This window comes from Eubalaena glacialis, chromosome 8 (assembly GCF_028564815.1).
Source record: "Eubalaena glacialis isolate mEubGla1 chromosome 8, mEubGla1.1.hap2.+ XY, whole genome shotgun sequence".
Classification (NCBI taxonomy): Eukaryota; Metazoa; Chordata; class Mammalia; order Artiodactyla; family Balaenidae; genus Eubalaena; species Eubalaena glacialis.
This window is the reverse complement of record NC_083723.1, coordinates 70,492,296-70,508,709: the sequence shown is the minus strand read 5'-3', so window position 1 is coordinate 70,508,709 and position 16,414 is coordinate 70,492,296. Positions and strand designations below refer to the sequence as shown.

General features: G+C 36.2%; 1 protein-coding gene across 1 annotated transcript; it reads right to left on the bottom strand.

Moving 5' to 3' along the window:
* Positions 1–11,387: 11,387 nt before the first annotated feature.
* Positions 11,388–16,173, bottom strand: TFPI2 (tissue factor pathway inhibitor 2). Its single transcript, XM_061197785.1, has 5 exons — positions 15,782–16,173; positions 15,334–15,516; positions 13,926–14,105; positions 12,551–12,721; positions 11,388–12,221 (listed from the first exon to the last, which is right to left on the bottom strand). Exons 1-5 carry the CDS (start codon positions 16,065–16,067, stop codon positions 12,139–12,141), a joined length of 903 nt encoding a protein of 300 aa, XP_061053768.1. The 5' UTR covers positions 16,068–16,173; the 3' UTR covers positions 11,388–12,138.
* Between the last annotated feature and the right edge of the window lie 241 nt (positions 16,174–16,414).

Below are 16,414 nucleotides of genomic sequence, written 5' to 3'. Positions count from 1 at the left end.
GAAGCATAACTCGTAATCTTGAGACAAGGCTAGCCTTGATTATTAGTTACAAGAAATGACATTTGCATACAAAAGTTTGATTTATAAAATAACGTTTTATTACAGACAGCAATATTTGTTAAAAAGTTGTAAATAGCTTTGGTTGTTCACTTAAAATTGTAGACTACTATTTGAAACTAAAGTTTTTAGCAGGTAATCATTAAACTGATGGTATACCATCATTCATCTCACTCCAATAAACTCAAGAAACAAAAAATGACTGAGAATATATTCTTTAAAATTATAGCTGAACAACTTCTCCATGTAAAAAAAAATGTATTTTACAAGTAAAATGTATTTCTTTATCTGAAAAGCTTAACTTTAAAACACAATGCAGAATATCAATTTGTCATGAGAATTATAGTGCTGTGATTCAGATGAAAAATTTCCCAGAGAGGATGACTAAGACAGACCTCTTCAGTATCAAATATAAAAGAACTGTTTAAGCAAAATATAAAATTAACCTCCATTTTAGTTTCAGAGGGGAATAGCTGGCCTCTACTGCAAAATTCTAATCTAGGACCATATCAGTTTGTATCTTTGCTGAAGAATTTATTAGCTTCAAATACTAGGTAAGATAAAGTTATAAGTGCAATTGTGGGGTTAAGGGGCTTAGGCTCTGAAGGTAGTGTCAACATATACAGTTGTCCCTTGAACAACTCAGGGGTTAGGAGCACCCATGCCTGTGCAGACAAAAATCTGTATACTGCTATCTCTGCCTCAAAAACAAAGGAATTAATAAATGACTCACTCAAGGGCAGGAAGCAGAAAGTTTAGATAGAATCAGAACTCAAACCCCAGTCCTTTTTTTTTTTTTTTTTCCTTAAAGTATTTATTTATTTATTTATGGCTGTGTTGGGTCTTCGTTTCTGTGCGAGGGCTTTCTCTAGTTGTGGCAAGCGGGGGCCACTTTTCATCGCGGTGCGCGGGCCTCTCACTATCTCGGCCTCTCTTGTTGCGGAGCACAGGCTCCAGACGCGCAGGCTCAGTAATTGTGGCTCACGGGCCCAGCTGCTCCGCGGCACGTGGGATCTTCCCAGACCAGGGTTCGAACCCGTGTCCCCTGCATTGGCAGGCAGACTCTCAACTGCTGCGCCACCAGGGAAGCCCAAACCCCAGTCCTTTTGATTCCACATAATGTGATCTCTAATCAAACAAACTTTTCCCCACACTTAGTTAATTCAAAGATCTGTAAAATTAAAATATATGTAGTATATTTATTGAAAAAAATCTGCATGTAAATGGACCTGTGCAGTTCAAACCTGTGTTGTTCAAGAGTCAACTGTAATTTATATTCTGTACACGTTAAGAGTTATGAATGTAAAAATCAGAGTAAGTTTTAAAAAGAGAAAAGGAAAATTGATCTGTGGTTCTTTAAACTTTAAATATTATTTCAGTTTTAAAAGTGTCAGATTTCCCTAGGATAATGGTGGTTATCTCTTAAGATAATAATCTCTCTACACATGCTCTAAAGACTATATGGATCCATAAGGAGATATAATAAAACCACCCATCACTTACATCTAGAGCAAAACTAAGAGAAAGGTAACACACAAACTTCAATTTACATGTAATTGAGGAAATAATGTGAAGATTATGCCCCCAAAAAAGGAGAGTGTAGTGGGGTCCGGCAGTTGGTGAAATACAGATAATATTACCCCAAGAAAAAGAGGGTTTTACCCAAACTGGAGTGTGAGACCTGGTGGATCAAAGCCACGGCTGTTGGGGAATTGGGAAGGAGAAAAGACATGGAAGCTGCAGAACCAAAGGTGGCAGACTAGGGAAGGCACTGCTTAGGGTGGCAGTGAGACAGCCGAAAAGAAGTAAATATCCCTTGGAGGCTTGATAGACTTGGTAGTGAATGGTAAGAAGGAAGAAAATGATGGAAAGTAAGAATCTCATAGAAAGTTCAAGAATTACAGCAGTAGAAGACACACCAACGTGTAAAGTCTTTATAATTCTGTGCACCAACAGAAAAGAGTATTCCTGAACTAAGAACCCTAGTAAGCCACCCAAACCCCTCGTAGTGCTCCGTGGGATGATTGTTATTGTTGACTCAAGAATATCCAAGACATCAGGGGTCCCCAGCCGGGCCGCGGACGGGTACCTGTTAGGAACCGGGCCGCACAGCAGGAGGTGAGCGGAGGGCGAGCAAGCGAAAATTCATCTGCCGCTCCCCAGCGCTCGCATTACTGCCTGAACCGTCCACCATCCCCCACCCCCATCGCCACACCCGCCCCGGTCAGTGGAAAAATTGTCTTCCACAAAACCGGTCCCTGGTGCCAAAAAGGTTGGGGACCACAGCAAGACACAAGCTGTTCAAAAGGAAAATACTAGATATAGAAAATAGACCAAGCAAATCATGTGTGTGTATAAATAACAAAAGTGGCAAGAAGAAAAACAACTATAAAATATTTAAATTTTGGTCAATTTTGATATGTTACTTAGTAAATTATTAGACTCAAAAATTAAAGAACAAACCTCTGGGACTTCAGGCTAAAAGACTAAGTCACAGAGGAAAACAGATATCAACAATAGATTTCACAGCATTATTGATCCTACCACCTTTTCACTCTCTCTCTCCTTGATGCTTTCCTTCCTCTTTTCATGTAGCTTAAATTTCATAGATTTCAACATTAATTATGATGTTAACTGTAGGTTTTTGTGGGCATCCATTTTCAGATGAAGGAGGATCTCTTCTATTCCTACTTTGTTGAGATTTTTTTTTATCATGAATTGATACTGAATTTTATCAAATGCCTTTTCTCCCTCTATTAAGATGATCATGTGATTTGTCATTTATTTTGTTAATGTGGTCAATTACAGTGATTGATTTTCTTATGTTGAAACTGTCTTACACCACTGGGACAAACTTCACTTAGTCATGATGTGTTGTATATTACTGGATTTGACTTTGTAATAGTTTGTTCAAGTTTTGTGCATCTATTCACAAAGAAGAAATTGGCCTGTAATTTTTCTTCCTTGTAATGCCTTTCCCAATTAGTTTTAGTCTTGAAAAATGGGAAGTATTTCTTTTTTATTATCTTCTAGAAGAGATTTTGGAAGTTGGGATTATTTCTTATTAAAAGTCTGGGATAATTTACCAATGAATCCATCTGGGCCTGAAGTTTTCTTTGTGCTAAAGTTGAACTGTGGCTTCAATTTCTTTAACAGATATGGGAATGTTCAGAATGCCTTCCTATTTTCATGTTAGTTTTGGAAACAGGACCAGCTTAATGGGCATGCATTCCATGTGGTCACATGCATTTACAAGGGTCCTGTTCTTGGTTTAATGTTTTATTGTCACCATCTTTAAATTCCTAATTAGTGTTTGAGCAAGGAATCTCTCATTCTCACTCTGTACTGGACCCCTCAAATTACATAGCTTTTCATGTTTTGTCATTTTTGTTTTTAAAGGAATTTGCCTATTTCATCTGAGTTACCAAATTTATTGTTATGAATTTGTTAACAATATCCATTAATTCTATTTTCAACAACTTTGTGATTTGTAATATTGTCTGCTTTTCTATTTGTGATATTAATAATTTATGTTCTTTTTCTTTTCTTTCAAATCTTGCTATTTACAAAATACTTGATTAACTTTTTTAAAGAAAAAATTTTGACTTTATTTTCTTAAAATTTATGTCTGTTTTCTAAACATTTTTATTATTGCTGTTATCTTTATTAACTTCCATTCTTCTACATTTTTGGGGGGTGCTTAAATAATGTGTTTAATATGGTTAATTTTCTAGTTCCTTGAGATGGAGGATTGGAACATTGATTCTCAATCTTTCTTCTCTTTAATTACTAATTTAGAAGTATAAATTTCCCTTTAATCACTATTTTAACTGCATCTCAGATTTTTGATATGTCAGATTTATTTTCACTTAGCTGAAATCTATTCCATTGTGATTTCATCTTTGGCACATGTGTTATATAATAGTATGTGTTTAATTTCCAAACACTCAGAGATTTTCCAACCATCTTTCTGTTATAAGTTTCTAGTTTAATTTTGTAATCAGGGAATATACTCTATGTGATTTTGATGCTTTGGAATAGATTGAGACTTACCTGCAGATCAGCAAGTGGTCCATTTGGTAAATATTCCATATATACTTAAAAACAATGTTTATTCTGAATCTGTTGGGTATAGTGTTTTGTTATTTAAATTTCCTATTTTTCCTACTTTTTCATTTACTGAAAGAACTGTGTTAAAATATCAAATTATATAAATTACAATATAGATATGTCTATTTCTCCTTTTAGTTATCTCAATTTTTCTTTCATGTATTGAACTTTTTATTAGACATGTAGACATTTATAATTATTATATCCTCCTGTTGATTAAATTGAGGCTTTTTATCACTGTGAAAGTCCCTCTTTATTTTGGCTATTCTCCTTGTCTCAAAATCTTCTTTGTCTGACATTAATAAACTATTTTGGTTAGTAGTGTTTATATGGTATACCTTTTCTACTCTTTATTTTCAGTTATTTATAACATGTATATAAAGCATGTCTCTTGTAAACAGTATTGAGTTGAATCTTGGATTTTTGTTTGTTTTTTAATTCAATATGACTATTTCTTCCTTTAATTGGGGCGTTTAGCCAACTTATATTTAATAATATTACTTAGATAGTTGGGTTTAAGTCAGCTATCTTGCCACTGTTTTCTAATTGTCCCATCTTTTGTTTCTTCATTTCTTTTTTCTTGCTTTCCTTTGGATTAATCATTATTCCGTTTTTCCTATTAGTCCAGTCTTTCCTCTATTCACTTTTTAGCCCTATCTGTTTTGTTATTCTTTCACCAATTACCCTTAACTTACTGTATGTATTCTAGCTAGTAAGTTGTAATACTTCCCAAAGTATACAAGAAGCTGAAAAGAGTCTAATTCCATTAACCAACACTCCTACCTTTGGCGCTATTAATTCCATATATCTAAAACCTACATGTTTTAAATACGTAAGATATAATACTCAATACTTTTAAACAGAATATTCATTTATAGTTTTTCACACTTCTATCTTCTAGTGCTCTCATTCCATTTTGCAGTTATGTGCTTCCATCTGGGATCATTTTCCTTCAGAATTTCCATTAATGTTTTCTGTAGTGCAGATCTGCTGACAACAGATTCTCTTGGCTTTTGTTTATATGTAAACATCTTCATTTATCCTTCCATTTTGAAGGATATTTTTGCTGGGTGTACAATTATTGGTTTGCAGGTTTTGTTTGTTTGTTTAGCACTTTAAAATGTTAATCTGTCATTTTCTGACTTCCATAGCTTCTGTTGAAATATCAGTCATCAGTCTTTTTTTTTTTTTTTAAAGTCTTCCAGAGAGTTCCTTTCTTTTATTATTTTTTAAAATTTATTATTTATTTATTTATTTATTGGCTGTGTTGGGTCTTCATTTCTGTGCGAGGGCTTTCTCTAGTTGCGGCGAGCGGGGGCCACTCCTCATCGCGGTGCGCGGGCCTCTCACTATCGCGGCCTCTTTTGTTGCGGAGCACAGGCTCCAGACGCGCAGGCTCAGTAGTTGTGGCTCACGGACCTAGTCGCTCTGCGGCATGTGGGATCTTCCCAGACCAGGGCTCGAACCCGTGTCCCCTGCATTAGCAGGCAGATTCTCAACCACTGCACCACCAGGGAAGCCCCCAATCATCAGTCTTTTTGATGCTCATTTGGAGATACTTGTTTTTTCTACTTATGAAGATTTTCAATTTGTTTTTAGTTTTCAGAAGTTTGACTGAGATGTGGCCAGTTGTATTTTTCTTTGTATTTATTCTGTTTGGAACATGTAGAGCTTCTTGAATATATAGTCATATGTTTTTAGTTAGGAGAAGTTCTTAGCCAGTAATTTTTCCAATATTGCTTCTTTTTATATTCTCTATAATAATTCTTATAGTACATAACACTTTCCTTATCACTTTGTTCAAAATGTTGCAGTGTTTTATTGAGGAAATATCTCACAATCTACTGGGCTTTGGCACAAATATCATCCTTCCTGCTTTCTTGTAAGGATGTCACATAATCAATTTAAGAGTTGAGAAAGTGCTAAATGAACCCTGCTTAATGACATATCATGAAATAATGTAGCTTCACAATCCAACTTGCAGAGGAAAAACAAAATAACATCACTATTTACACAAATTGGAAGAAGATATCTGTAAATCATAACTAACAAAAGATTCTTACCCAGAATACATAAAAATATACAAATTAATGATACAGAGTCAAAGGGGAAAATGGAAGAAATACAAATGGACAATTTATAGAAGAGGAAATGAGAATGGCCAATAAAATATAAAAAAATGATTCTCAGCATCATCACTAATCAGGAAAATAAAAATTAAACAACAATGAGGTACAATTTCTCACTTATGAATGGCAACAATTAAAGACTTTGACAGTGTTCAATGTTGTCAAAAACTTGAAGAAATAGAAATTTGTATACATTGGTGCTTAGTGGTACTAATATTTTGGTGAGCGATTTGGCAAAATACAGTAAGTTGAAGATGAACATGTCTTTAACTAGCAATTCCACTTCCAGGTCCATGTGTGTGTAATATGAGATATGTATATAAACATTTGTTATTATATTGTTTATAAAAGCACAAATTTGGGAATATACATCAATAGGGAAATGGATGAATATACTGTACTGTATTCATGTACTGGAATAACATTGTGTAGTCAAAATAAATGAAGCAGATCTACATGAAACAATGTGGATTTATAGACTATACCTAAAACATAATGGTAGCAATGCATGATGACAATGGATACATAGTGTGACATCATATAAATAATTTTAAAACGTGTAACAATACTTCATATTGCTGTGGGTGAATATATTCATAATACAAGCATTAAAATATGCACAGAAAGTATATTACTCCAACATTAGGAGAGCAGTTACTTCTCAGGAGAGTAAGGGAGAGATAGGATGACAGAGGAACATTTGAGTCTTAAGCTCTATTTGCAACATCTCATTTCTTAACATAGAAAAAGCACCTGAAACAAATCTGGCAAACTCCTATCATGTATTTTAAATTGGGTCAGTTATAATGTTTTCTGTAATTTTCTATATGTTTGAAACAATTCATTATTAAAAATTAAATTATAAAATATTAGCTCTATTTTTATGTTAACATTGTAAGCTAAGTTTGAAGGGAAGTATTAACCTTTAATGAGAGAAAATGTATAATTTTTTTAAGTGCAACATTTAGTAATAATCTTGGAAATACCAACTAAAATAATGATTAGATACCACTTAATTATAAAGAAGTGATTTATTTTTCTGTTTATTTTAAACCAAATTGTTGGACATTTGCATACATTCTTAGATTCTTAGGTGGGGATAAATTGATTTAACTTTGTAATGCAGTTTGTTAGTATATACTGAGAGCATAAAAATGCTCATGTCTCTTGACTAAGTTATTTCTCCCTCAAGGAGACAAATGTTAATCACTTAGTGGTAAAATACTGGATTGTTTTTATTTTTATCCTTATATTTTTCTTTTATTTTCTATATTATACAGTGAGTATGATAATATATTTTAAAATGAAAAACACCTATTAATTTTGCTTGAAAAACCCGAACACCCTAACAATAAAACTCCTGGGAAAATAATTAAATACTGCGTTAGAGAGACTAGGAGTTGTATTGGGTATAGCCAAGCCCACAGAACAAATGGGAGGGTCAAGGAATGCTGTGCCAACAAGAAGATTCAACTTGCCAAGTAGTTCTTAAGGAGGGATGGATACTATTTTCAAAGGAAAATTAAACATTCTAAGGCATAAAACAGTGTTCCTCACGTGTGATGCAAGTATACATTCTAATCATTTGGAGCCAGTGTTTTTAATGTACATCTTTGAGTGCCAACTCAAACCACTAAATCAAAACCCCTGGGCATGGGCTTAGGAGTCTGTACTGTGCCTGGCTGCCCAGATCGTTCTCATGCACAAAATTTAATAACTGTATTATAGAAAAATAAAGCACTATGACATGCTTTGGAAGTTGAACACAATTTAGTGCAACTGAATTGTAGGTTATAGATGATGGTGTAATCGGGGAGATGAATCTGGAGCAGAATGTCATGGTCCATTTGTAGGAAGTCTTAAATGACATACTAGGGGCTTGGACAGTAACATGAAGATTCAATAGGAAACCACTAAAGAGTGTTTTTTTTGTTTTTTGGGGTTTTTTTTAGAATTTTATTTATTTTTTTATACAGCAGGTTCTTATTAGTTATCCATTTTATACATATTAGTGCATGTATGTCAATCCCAATCTCCCAATTCAACCACTAAAGAGTTTTAAGCAGAAGAGTAACCTGATAAGATTTTTTTTTTTAAGAAAGATTACCCTGGCCTTAGTGTGGATGATTGAATATGGAGCAGACATAGGCAGGGAGGAAACTTGAGAGAATGTTTTAATTTTCCTGGAGTAAGATAAGGAGGATTAGAATAGGTTTGAATAGATACACTTGGCGACCAATTGATACAAGGGTGAAGGGAGAAGAAATAATTGTAGATGATTCTGATTCCCACATTTACTTGCTTCCATCTCTATATTTATAACAGAATATATAGACAACGAATATTTAAAGCTACAACTCTGCACTTTTCTATCTATTTTTTCTTATTTTTATTGCAAGACCTATTTCTCTTCTTTTTTTTTTTTTTTTTTTTTTAGAAACATGAAGCTCCTAAAGACAAGCTTCTATGACCACTCTTACAATACAGGGAAGGACATGCCAAAGGACAGTCCCTTACTGAATAACATCATTAGCTAAATGTCTACAAGACTGTTGGCAGAGATAACATGTACACTTGGAGGTACCATGATCCAGGCAATCTAGAAGGCTCCATTGCAGTTTCTATGGGTGAACATGTGACAATGTGTGTGCATAAGTGGTAGTCCAGAGTAATTTTTTTCAGTAAGAGGCTGTGATATTTGAAAGCTAGCCATTCCTTTTCTGTGTCACGGAATGAGACATTCCTTTTAAACAGCTGTCTGGTGAAATCACAGTAGTGACCTGTCTTCAAGCTGATTGTGGCATAAAGGAATTTCCCTTCGACTGCAGAATGTCCTACGACATTTCTATTTATTTCTTCATTAAATTAAAATGGCAGAGGTTTGGGGTATTAGAACAGTTATATCAGAAAGTCTACCTCCTACCCTTGCTGAACAGAAAGCTGTAGCTGTAAGCTAAGTCAGGTCCATGATCCCCAAAGGGCTTTGGTCCCAGGGTGGGTTAAAGTCAACAAATAAATCAAGCTTCCCTGTAGTGCTTGGAACCCCCTAACCACCATGCCCAGAGGCTCTGTATCGCTCACTCGACAATCCCGGAGCACACACAAGATCCTTCTGCTATAGTCATTCTCAGAAACCACCAAAAACAGTCATAAGTACAGGCCTTATTCAACTGAAAACCTTTTAATGACAGGCTTTTTGTTGTTGTTATATCTCATACTCTATAAAAGCACTGTCTCCTCCTCTTTTTCCTCCTTTTAAAAATTTTTTTGGTTTGTTGGAGAAACTAGGATATTTGTCCTGTAGAATGTCCAATATTATGTATTTGGCTGATTGACTTTCCCTGGTTTCTTCCAACTTGCTCCTTTACCCCCCAAGAGTGCCTTACAATCTGGCAATATGATAGACAGTAAGCTCTAGAGACTGGCCTAACTTCAGGTTTAATTTTTTCTCTCTTTCTTTCTGCAAGATTACTTCATCAGAAAGGGTGTACACTTCTTATCGCATCACATCCAGAAGTGAATAATGTCTGTTGGCACACTTTTAGTAATGTTAAAATTATCCATGGGTTCAGAGACATTAGTCTGATTTCTCCATGGTGCTGTTCCCCATCAATCTTTCATGCCATGGTTTCAGCATCCACAGATGATCGTTACCTAGATGCATACTTCATTAGGGGTATCTTCTAACATTTTATTGCATGTATTAGGTGGGATTCTTCTATGAGTAACTTTCTCTCATACACTATTTGGTTGTTAAGACTAAATAAAAAAGGATAAGTACTTTAGTATTTCTCTAATTCATCAGTCTTCAGAGTAATGAGATAGTGCCCTAGCAACCTCTAAGAGTCACCAAGGAGGTGTATGTGTAATTATTAACTCATGTTATATTCATATTTATATACTTATATATATTGTGGTCATTATTTGTTTTGATGCTCATATTGCCTCATTTTAGGTCAGTGGAAGTCCCCTAATGTTACTCTTCTTTTTTTGTGACGTGATTCATTAGTCTTTTTTTTTTTTTTTTTTTTTCTTGATTCATTAGTCTTTGATAGTTTACTTGCTTTACAGCATAAGATGGCCCAGGTTCATCTTACGCATTTCCTGTCCCAGACCTAGACTCAGCGAGCTCTGGTTTCTTTTAGTGACCATAATCTGGATGGTAGGTGTACTTACTCCTACTGGGTTGTCAAAAGACTGTTCAATGAAAGGGTGGGAAATACATTTTTATAGAATATATAATATAGTATTCTATGTATGATAGGTTCAAAATAACAATATTACTAATCAGGCTAAAAAATGCATTTTTAGATATCTTCAGAATTTATTTGACTCTTAGATTATATCCTCTAAAAGATACAGAGTCAAAATACTAGTTTTGAAAGTCACTGAAAATAATTATATACCCTTTTTGTAGTTATGCCACTATTTGATATTCATTTAGGTTCAATTGTTTTGTCTTGTTTCCAATTTTAGAAGGAATGCTTTTTTTTCTTTTTGATTTAATTTTGTTTTTTAATTACACACAATATTTACATGGTCCAGGATCAAAATTATAGTAAGGTACATTCACATAAATTTCACTTCCAAACCTGTCCAGTCCTTTGTCTCCTACCTCATCTTATAGGTAACCATTTTTAATATCTTTGTATCGTCTGTGATTTGCGTGTGTGTGTGTGTGTGTGTGTGTATTTATTCATATTGTTCTAGACCCTGTTTTTCTTTAATGTATCCTGAGGATCAGATGATATCCACATATAGATAATTTGCTGATTTTCCATCCATAATTTCTTCAACCAACCCCCTATTGATGAGTATCTGGTTTGTTTCCAGTTTTCAGTTATTCCAAATAATATATCAACTACGGCATATAGCATTTTGGGGTTTTTTTTTTTGTCACAATACCTTTGGGATAGATTTTTAAAGGAGGGATTGCTCAAGAAAAGGGCAAATGTACTTATAATTTGGCCATATCAGGGGCATACTTTTAAACATTAATCTTGCCAAGAAAATGTAGGAATTTTTTAAAATCTTGTTGTTACAGAGAAAGAAAAAAAATGTTTAAAATGGGATGATCATATTTATCAGGAATATTTTATTAGTGGAATTTAAATTATTAAATTTTTGCATTGTCTCTAGTATAGTATAAATAAGCACCTTGAAAAGTACAAAAATTTTAACAACTTACACTGAGTGGGGATGGATGGATAGATGAAGAGAGAGAGAGACAGAGAATCCCCCCACCCCGACCTGAGGAGAACATTTCTGGTTGTAATTACTTTACTAGCTTTTTAATTCAGTCAAAAAAGTTACTTTATTTTATTTTCTTTTAAATGACACTGTAGAAATAGAAGTAAGTTAGCAGTCTCTACATAATAGCATTTGTAACATTTTTTGAAGTGTCGGTAAGTCTGCAAGTTTGTCTCCTTGGGCCCAAAATATAATCTAACTTTTAAATGCAAAATTAAATATATTTTCTGGTCCTTTTTATAATCCTATGTGTTAAAAGAATATGATTATATTGTCTTATATTTTTCAGTTACTATCATCTTCTGAAATCAGGGAGAGCAACCCCAAGAACTGGGTGAGTCATATTTGCTTTTGTATCTTATGCACAGCAAGAATTTAACCTCATAAAAAAATAGTTGAACATTAAATTTAAAATAATAGATTCACATTTGAATAGCAGCTAGTTATGTATAAAAAATACACAAATTTTAAAATGTAACATATAAGAACTGGTGAATAAATCACTAATGATTCGCTTACTTGTGTTACCATATTATCCTTCAGATATAACCATAAAGGCATTCACAAGATGACATATGGAAAAAAAAAAGGGTTAAAATTGCTTCTTCTTAATTTTCAGTCTTCTACTTGCAAAGAGAAGCTTTGGCATCTTCTTGTTCTTTTTCTTTTTCAAGGCTAAGGTCAACAAAATAAAAATAAACATCATATTCCCCAGTCTGTAGGCTCGCTATAAATCACCACTTCCGACATGCTTACAAACTCACCTCATCTTAATTTTAATGATTATAAAGTCAGTTTTACTCACTATCCACTTAGTCAATAACACTCTACCTAGCCAGTATAAGCATTTTGACAAAACTGACCAGTACTAAAGTGCTATCTATGTAGAAGTAGTCTAGAAATGGCAATATGCTATTAGTAAAATGGATACATCAAAATATAATTTTGCTTATGAGTTATTTATAAAGTTAGTTTAAAAATTGAATAAGAAAAAAATCCACTACCTTTTACACAAATGCGTTTGCAGTCCTTCACATTAACAAAGTTATTGTGATTCCCTCCACAGCCAGTATAGGTGAAGACCTCACAGGCTTTGTGTCTTGGATTAAAATAATAGCGAGTTGCATTAGCAGAGCATAGTCCCTCATCTTTTGGACTATAGCAAAATGATGGACCTTAATGAAAAAGAAAATAAAATTAAAAATGCAATAATACCAGATTTACTAAACTGTGCTGATTACTGAAGTAACTGAAGAAAATCTAATCCCATAGAAGCTTCGTTCTGAATCCAGAATATCATACTACGCCATTTAAAAAGTGTGCCTTGAATTTCAAAACAGCTTACATGCCATATTTTGTTAATTCTGAATTTTTATAAAGTGGACAGAATATCAAGCTATATCCTTGTATCTTTGAATGTGTAAAGAAATTAAACCCAAAAAACAGATATGGCCAGGTAAAAATGGGCTACATTTCATGGGGAAATATGTGACATGCTTTGGTAAACTCTCTTGTGTTGGTAGTTTTATTTTAAATGTTTTTATCAGCTCTCCTTCCATTATTAATCAAGAATACATGTATCTAATTCCCAGGTAGCCACTGGAACACTTACATTTACATAAACAATTTAAAAGAATGCCAGCAACAACCATCTCCTCATTAATTCAAGATTTTGCATATTCAACACTGTATAGCTACAGAGCTTTATCAAAGTCTCTGCCAAAGCAAGTTTTCCTTGTTTGTTGAACTTATTTATCTCTGTGTACGTGTCTCTGCTGTGCCTACGGAAAATGCCTGTACAAACATTACATACTACCCAAGTAACCCATGATTTTAGGGATTGCGTGGGGGGAATGTAGGTAAGAAATGGGGAAGAGAGAAAAGAGGGATAGAGATCAATTTGTGCTACAATTTGTAACTACTAAAGAACACAGAAATCTAACCAAAAACTTTAGGAATTTTCAGGTTTCACCATCTGAAGTCTTTCTATCGCACTATCTCATATATACAACTGATTTCATACAAACCTGAGGTCATGTCATTCATTAGTGAAGATTGTAATTTTTTACGTGTAAATTAAGTAGATGAGAAATAGTTCTAAAGAAACAATGCAGAAGAGGAAACAAAACTTGAATCATAGCTTTGTCACTTTCCAGCCCTGAGAACTTGGCAAGTTGTTAACTTCTAGCTCGCACTCTAATATGTAGAACAGGGGATAATAATACTCCCTCACAGGGCAACAGTGTGAAGATTGATATCATATTATATGTGAAATCACCAGAACGCAAACCATGTTCATTCCACATCAAATTATTAACTTTTTCACCCTAAAGCCTTAATAAAGAAATGAAATAGAAACACCATAAAAAGAATATTTACCTTTCTTTGGCGCACAGAAGCCCATACAAGTAGCTTCATCCGGGAACCGGTTCTCACTGCTGTGACACCCGCCAGATATGAATTTTTCACATGCCATGGAACTTAGATTGAAGAAATACACTTCTCTCAGCTCCCCACACTGCCTCTTACTGACTTCCAACCGGCAAATCTTGGGAACTTCTAGGACAAGGAGAGCATAAAACAATGTTAGTAAAAAATTAACCTTCTTAGTATTACTTTCAAAACTTTACTGTATTTTCAGAAACAACTGGTGGTGGCCAGGGGTGGAGTGGGGGAAGGCATCATATTTAGTGCTGGGCTAGTAAACCCCCAAAAGACTGCCCACTAGTCCAGTTACAGTGAGACCTTGTATCCCTGGGTCCAGAATCCACAGATTCAACCAACCCCAGACAGAAAATATTCAGGAAAAAAAATTCCAGAAAGTTAAAAAAAAAAGGCGAAACTTAAATTTGTCCTATGGTGGCAACTATATGCCTAGCATTTATGTTGTATTAGGCACTATAAGTAATCTAGAGATGATTTAAAGTATAAGGGAGAATGTGCATAGGTTATATACAGATACTGTGGATTTTGGTATGGGGGGGTGGGGTCCTGGAACCAATCCCCACAGACACTGAGAGGCAACTGTGTTCGGCATTTTCTTTTTTTTAACAGTGTCTCCAGACCTGACTCGGCTATGATAAATTTCTCAACTTCAGTGGAAGTCCGGATTCTCTCAGAGTATTCTGATTGTTTCTACATACGAAGTTAATCAAACTTATTCATAGGAATACACATTTTTCCCTGGCTCAATTCCTTGAATAGCAGAGCCCCATGTTCTGTTACAGGCCTTAACAGAGATAATAAACATAATTAAAATAAAATCGAAAACAGCATCGTGAATCTCCACTCTATCTCTATACTAATCTAAGACCTGATGGGGTATCGGGGACAAAAGTAAGGTTATAATTAGCTAAATCACACTTTAATAACAAAATCCACTAGAAGTATTTCAGATTGATAGATAGTGGACACGAGAAAATGCTATTCTCAAGGAGGCATAAAAACCATAGGTTTAGAACTATGATCAATAAAGGCAAGCCCTTATGTTGCACCTAATACGGTATACTCTTGCAGTGTTACGTCATACTGGTGAAATCTTTTCCTGAGTCTGCACACGCAGTGTATTATGATAAATGCCAGTTAGGAGAGAGGAGATGTCTTAGGCGTTGCAAACTCTGTGATCACTTGTGGTAAACTGAAAAGCATTAAAAGCCTTACTTAATATTTGAGAAAATTCAGGCTAAAACACTGTAGAAGATGGGGTCTGGAAAATAAGCTAAGTTACTACTGGCCCTTCAGTGCAAGGAGCAGCGCAAGAGTTCTGAGTGTGCGTGCGAGCACTTACTCTGTATCCTCCAGCAAGCTTCATCGCAGGCCTCCCAAGTTTCGAAATTGTTGGCATTGCCCTCGCAGCCCCCATACATGAACTCGCGGCAGCTCTGCGTATACCTGTCATAGTAGTAACTGGGGATCCGAGCCCGGCAGGGCCCTTCGTCCGGGGGCAGGAGGCAGATCTCCGCGTTATTTCCTACAGGAGGGGCAGAAGGACAGCCAGAGAGAGAGAGAAGGAGGTCAGCCACATCTCCGCGGAGGGAGAGGCTTCCCGGGGAGTTCTGTCCCGGCAGCTTCCCAGCACAGCAGAAGGGCATCTGCAGAGAAAGAAAGTGCAAACTTGGGCGCAAGTGCCCCGTTGCATGGTGCACGGCAGGGATCGGGGAAAGCGGGGCACAGAGAGCGAGTGCAGGGATCCGCCTGGCCGGGGCGATAAGGGGGTCCCCTGGGCAGGGAGATACCTGGCGGCGCTTGAGGAGCATCTCCCAGCGCAGTCCCCACCAGGAGCAGCGGCAGAACCACCAGCCGGAGGGGGCGAACAGAGTACATGGTGTCCGGATTCAAGCTGCCCGTGGGGTGAGGCGTCCCCAGAATGTGCCAGCGGGAGGAAGGTGCACAGCGTCCAACCTCGAGGCAGTCTGAGTTCCAGCGTGGTGGGTGCCGCTGCTTTATGTAGGGTGAGCGTCCTTCTGACCCGGGACAGGGCGGAGCGCGCCTTTGCGGAGCCTGGAGGGGAGACTGATTCATGCCCTGAGAGCTCTGACCCTGCCGCCCCCTGGGCGCTGGAAAGTGTGTGCGGGGGTGGGGGGGTGGGGGGGAAAGAGGAATTCCCCACCAAGTTGAACCTGCCTCCCAAACTTTCTCCAGTGGCCGAGCAGGGATGACCAGATGGGGCATTGTGTCAGAGATGGGAAGTCCACAGGCTAGAGGGAAATGACCTGGGTGTGATTGCACAAGGTTCCAACTTGCAGCATCACGCTGAAGCTTGAATCCACACTTTGAAAGCACAAAGTCCACGTCTTTGAAGGGCAGAAAGTGTGAAATTCACAGGGCCAAGGGGAGCTGGGCTCATTGCATTAGACCCTTTAATAGAA

Excerpts from the sequence above, each read along its gene's own strand:
- TFPI2 (XM_061197785.1), bottom strand. The coding sequence starts at position 16,067 with ATGAATCAGTCTCCCCTCCAGGCTCCGCAAAGGCGCGCTCCGCCCTGT. Across the intron at positions 15,517-15,781 it reads TGCTCCTCAAGCGCCGCCAG|GAAATAACGCGGAGATCTGC; the intron begins GTATCTCCCTGC and ends CCCCTCCTGTAG. Across the intron at positions 12,222-12,550 it reads CAAACGCATTTGTGTAAAAG|CCTTGAAAAAGAAAAAGAAC; the intron begins GTAGTGGATTTT and ends TGTTGACCTTAG.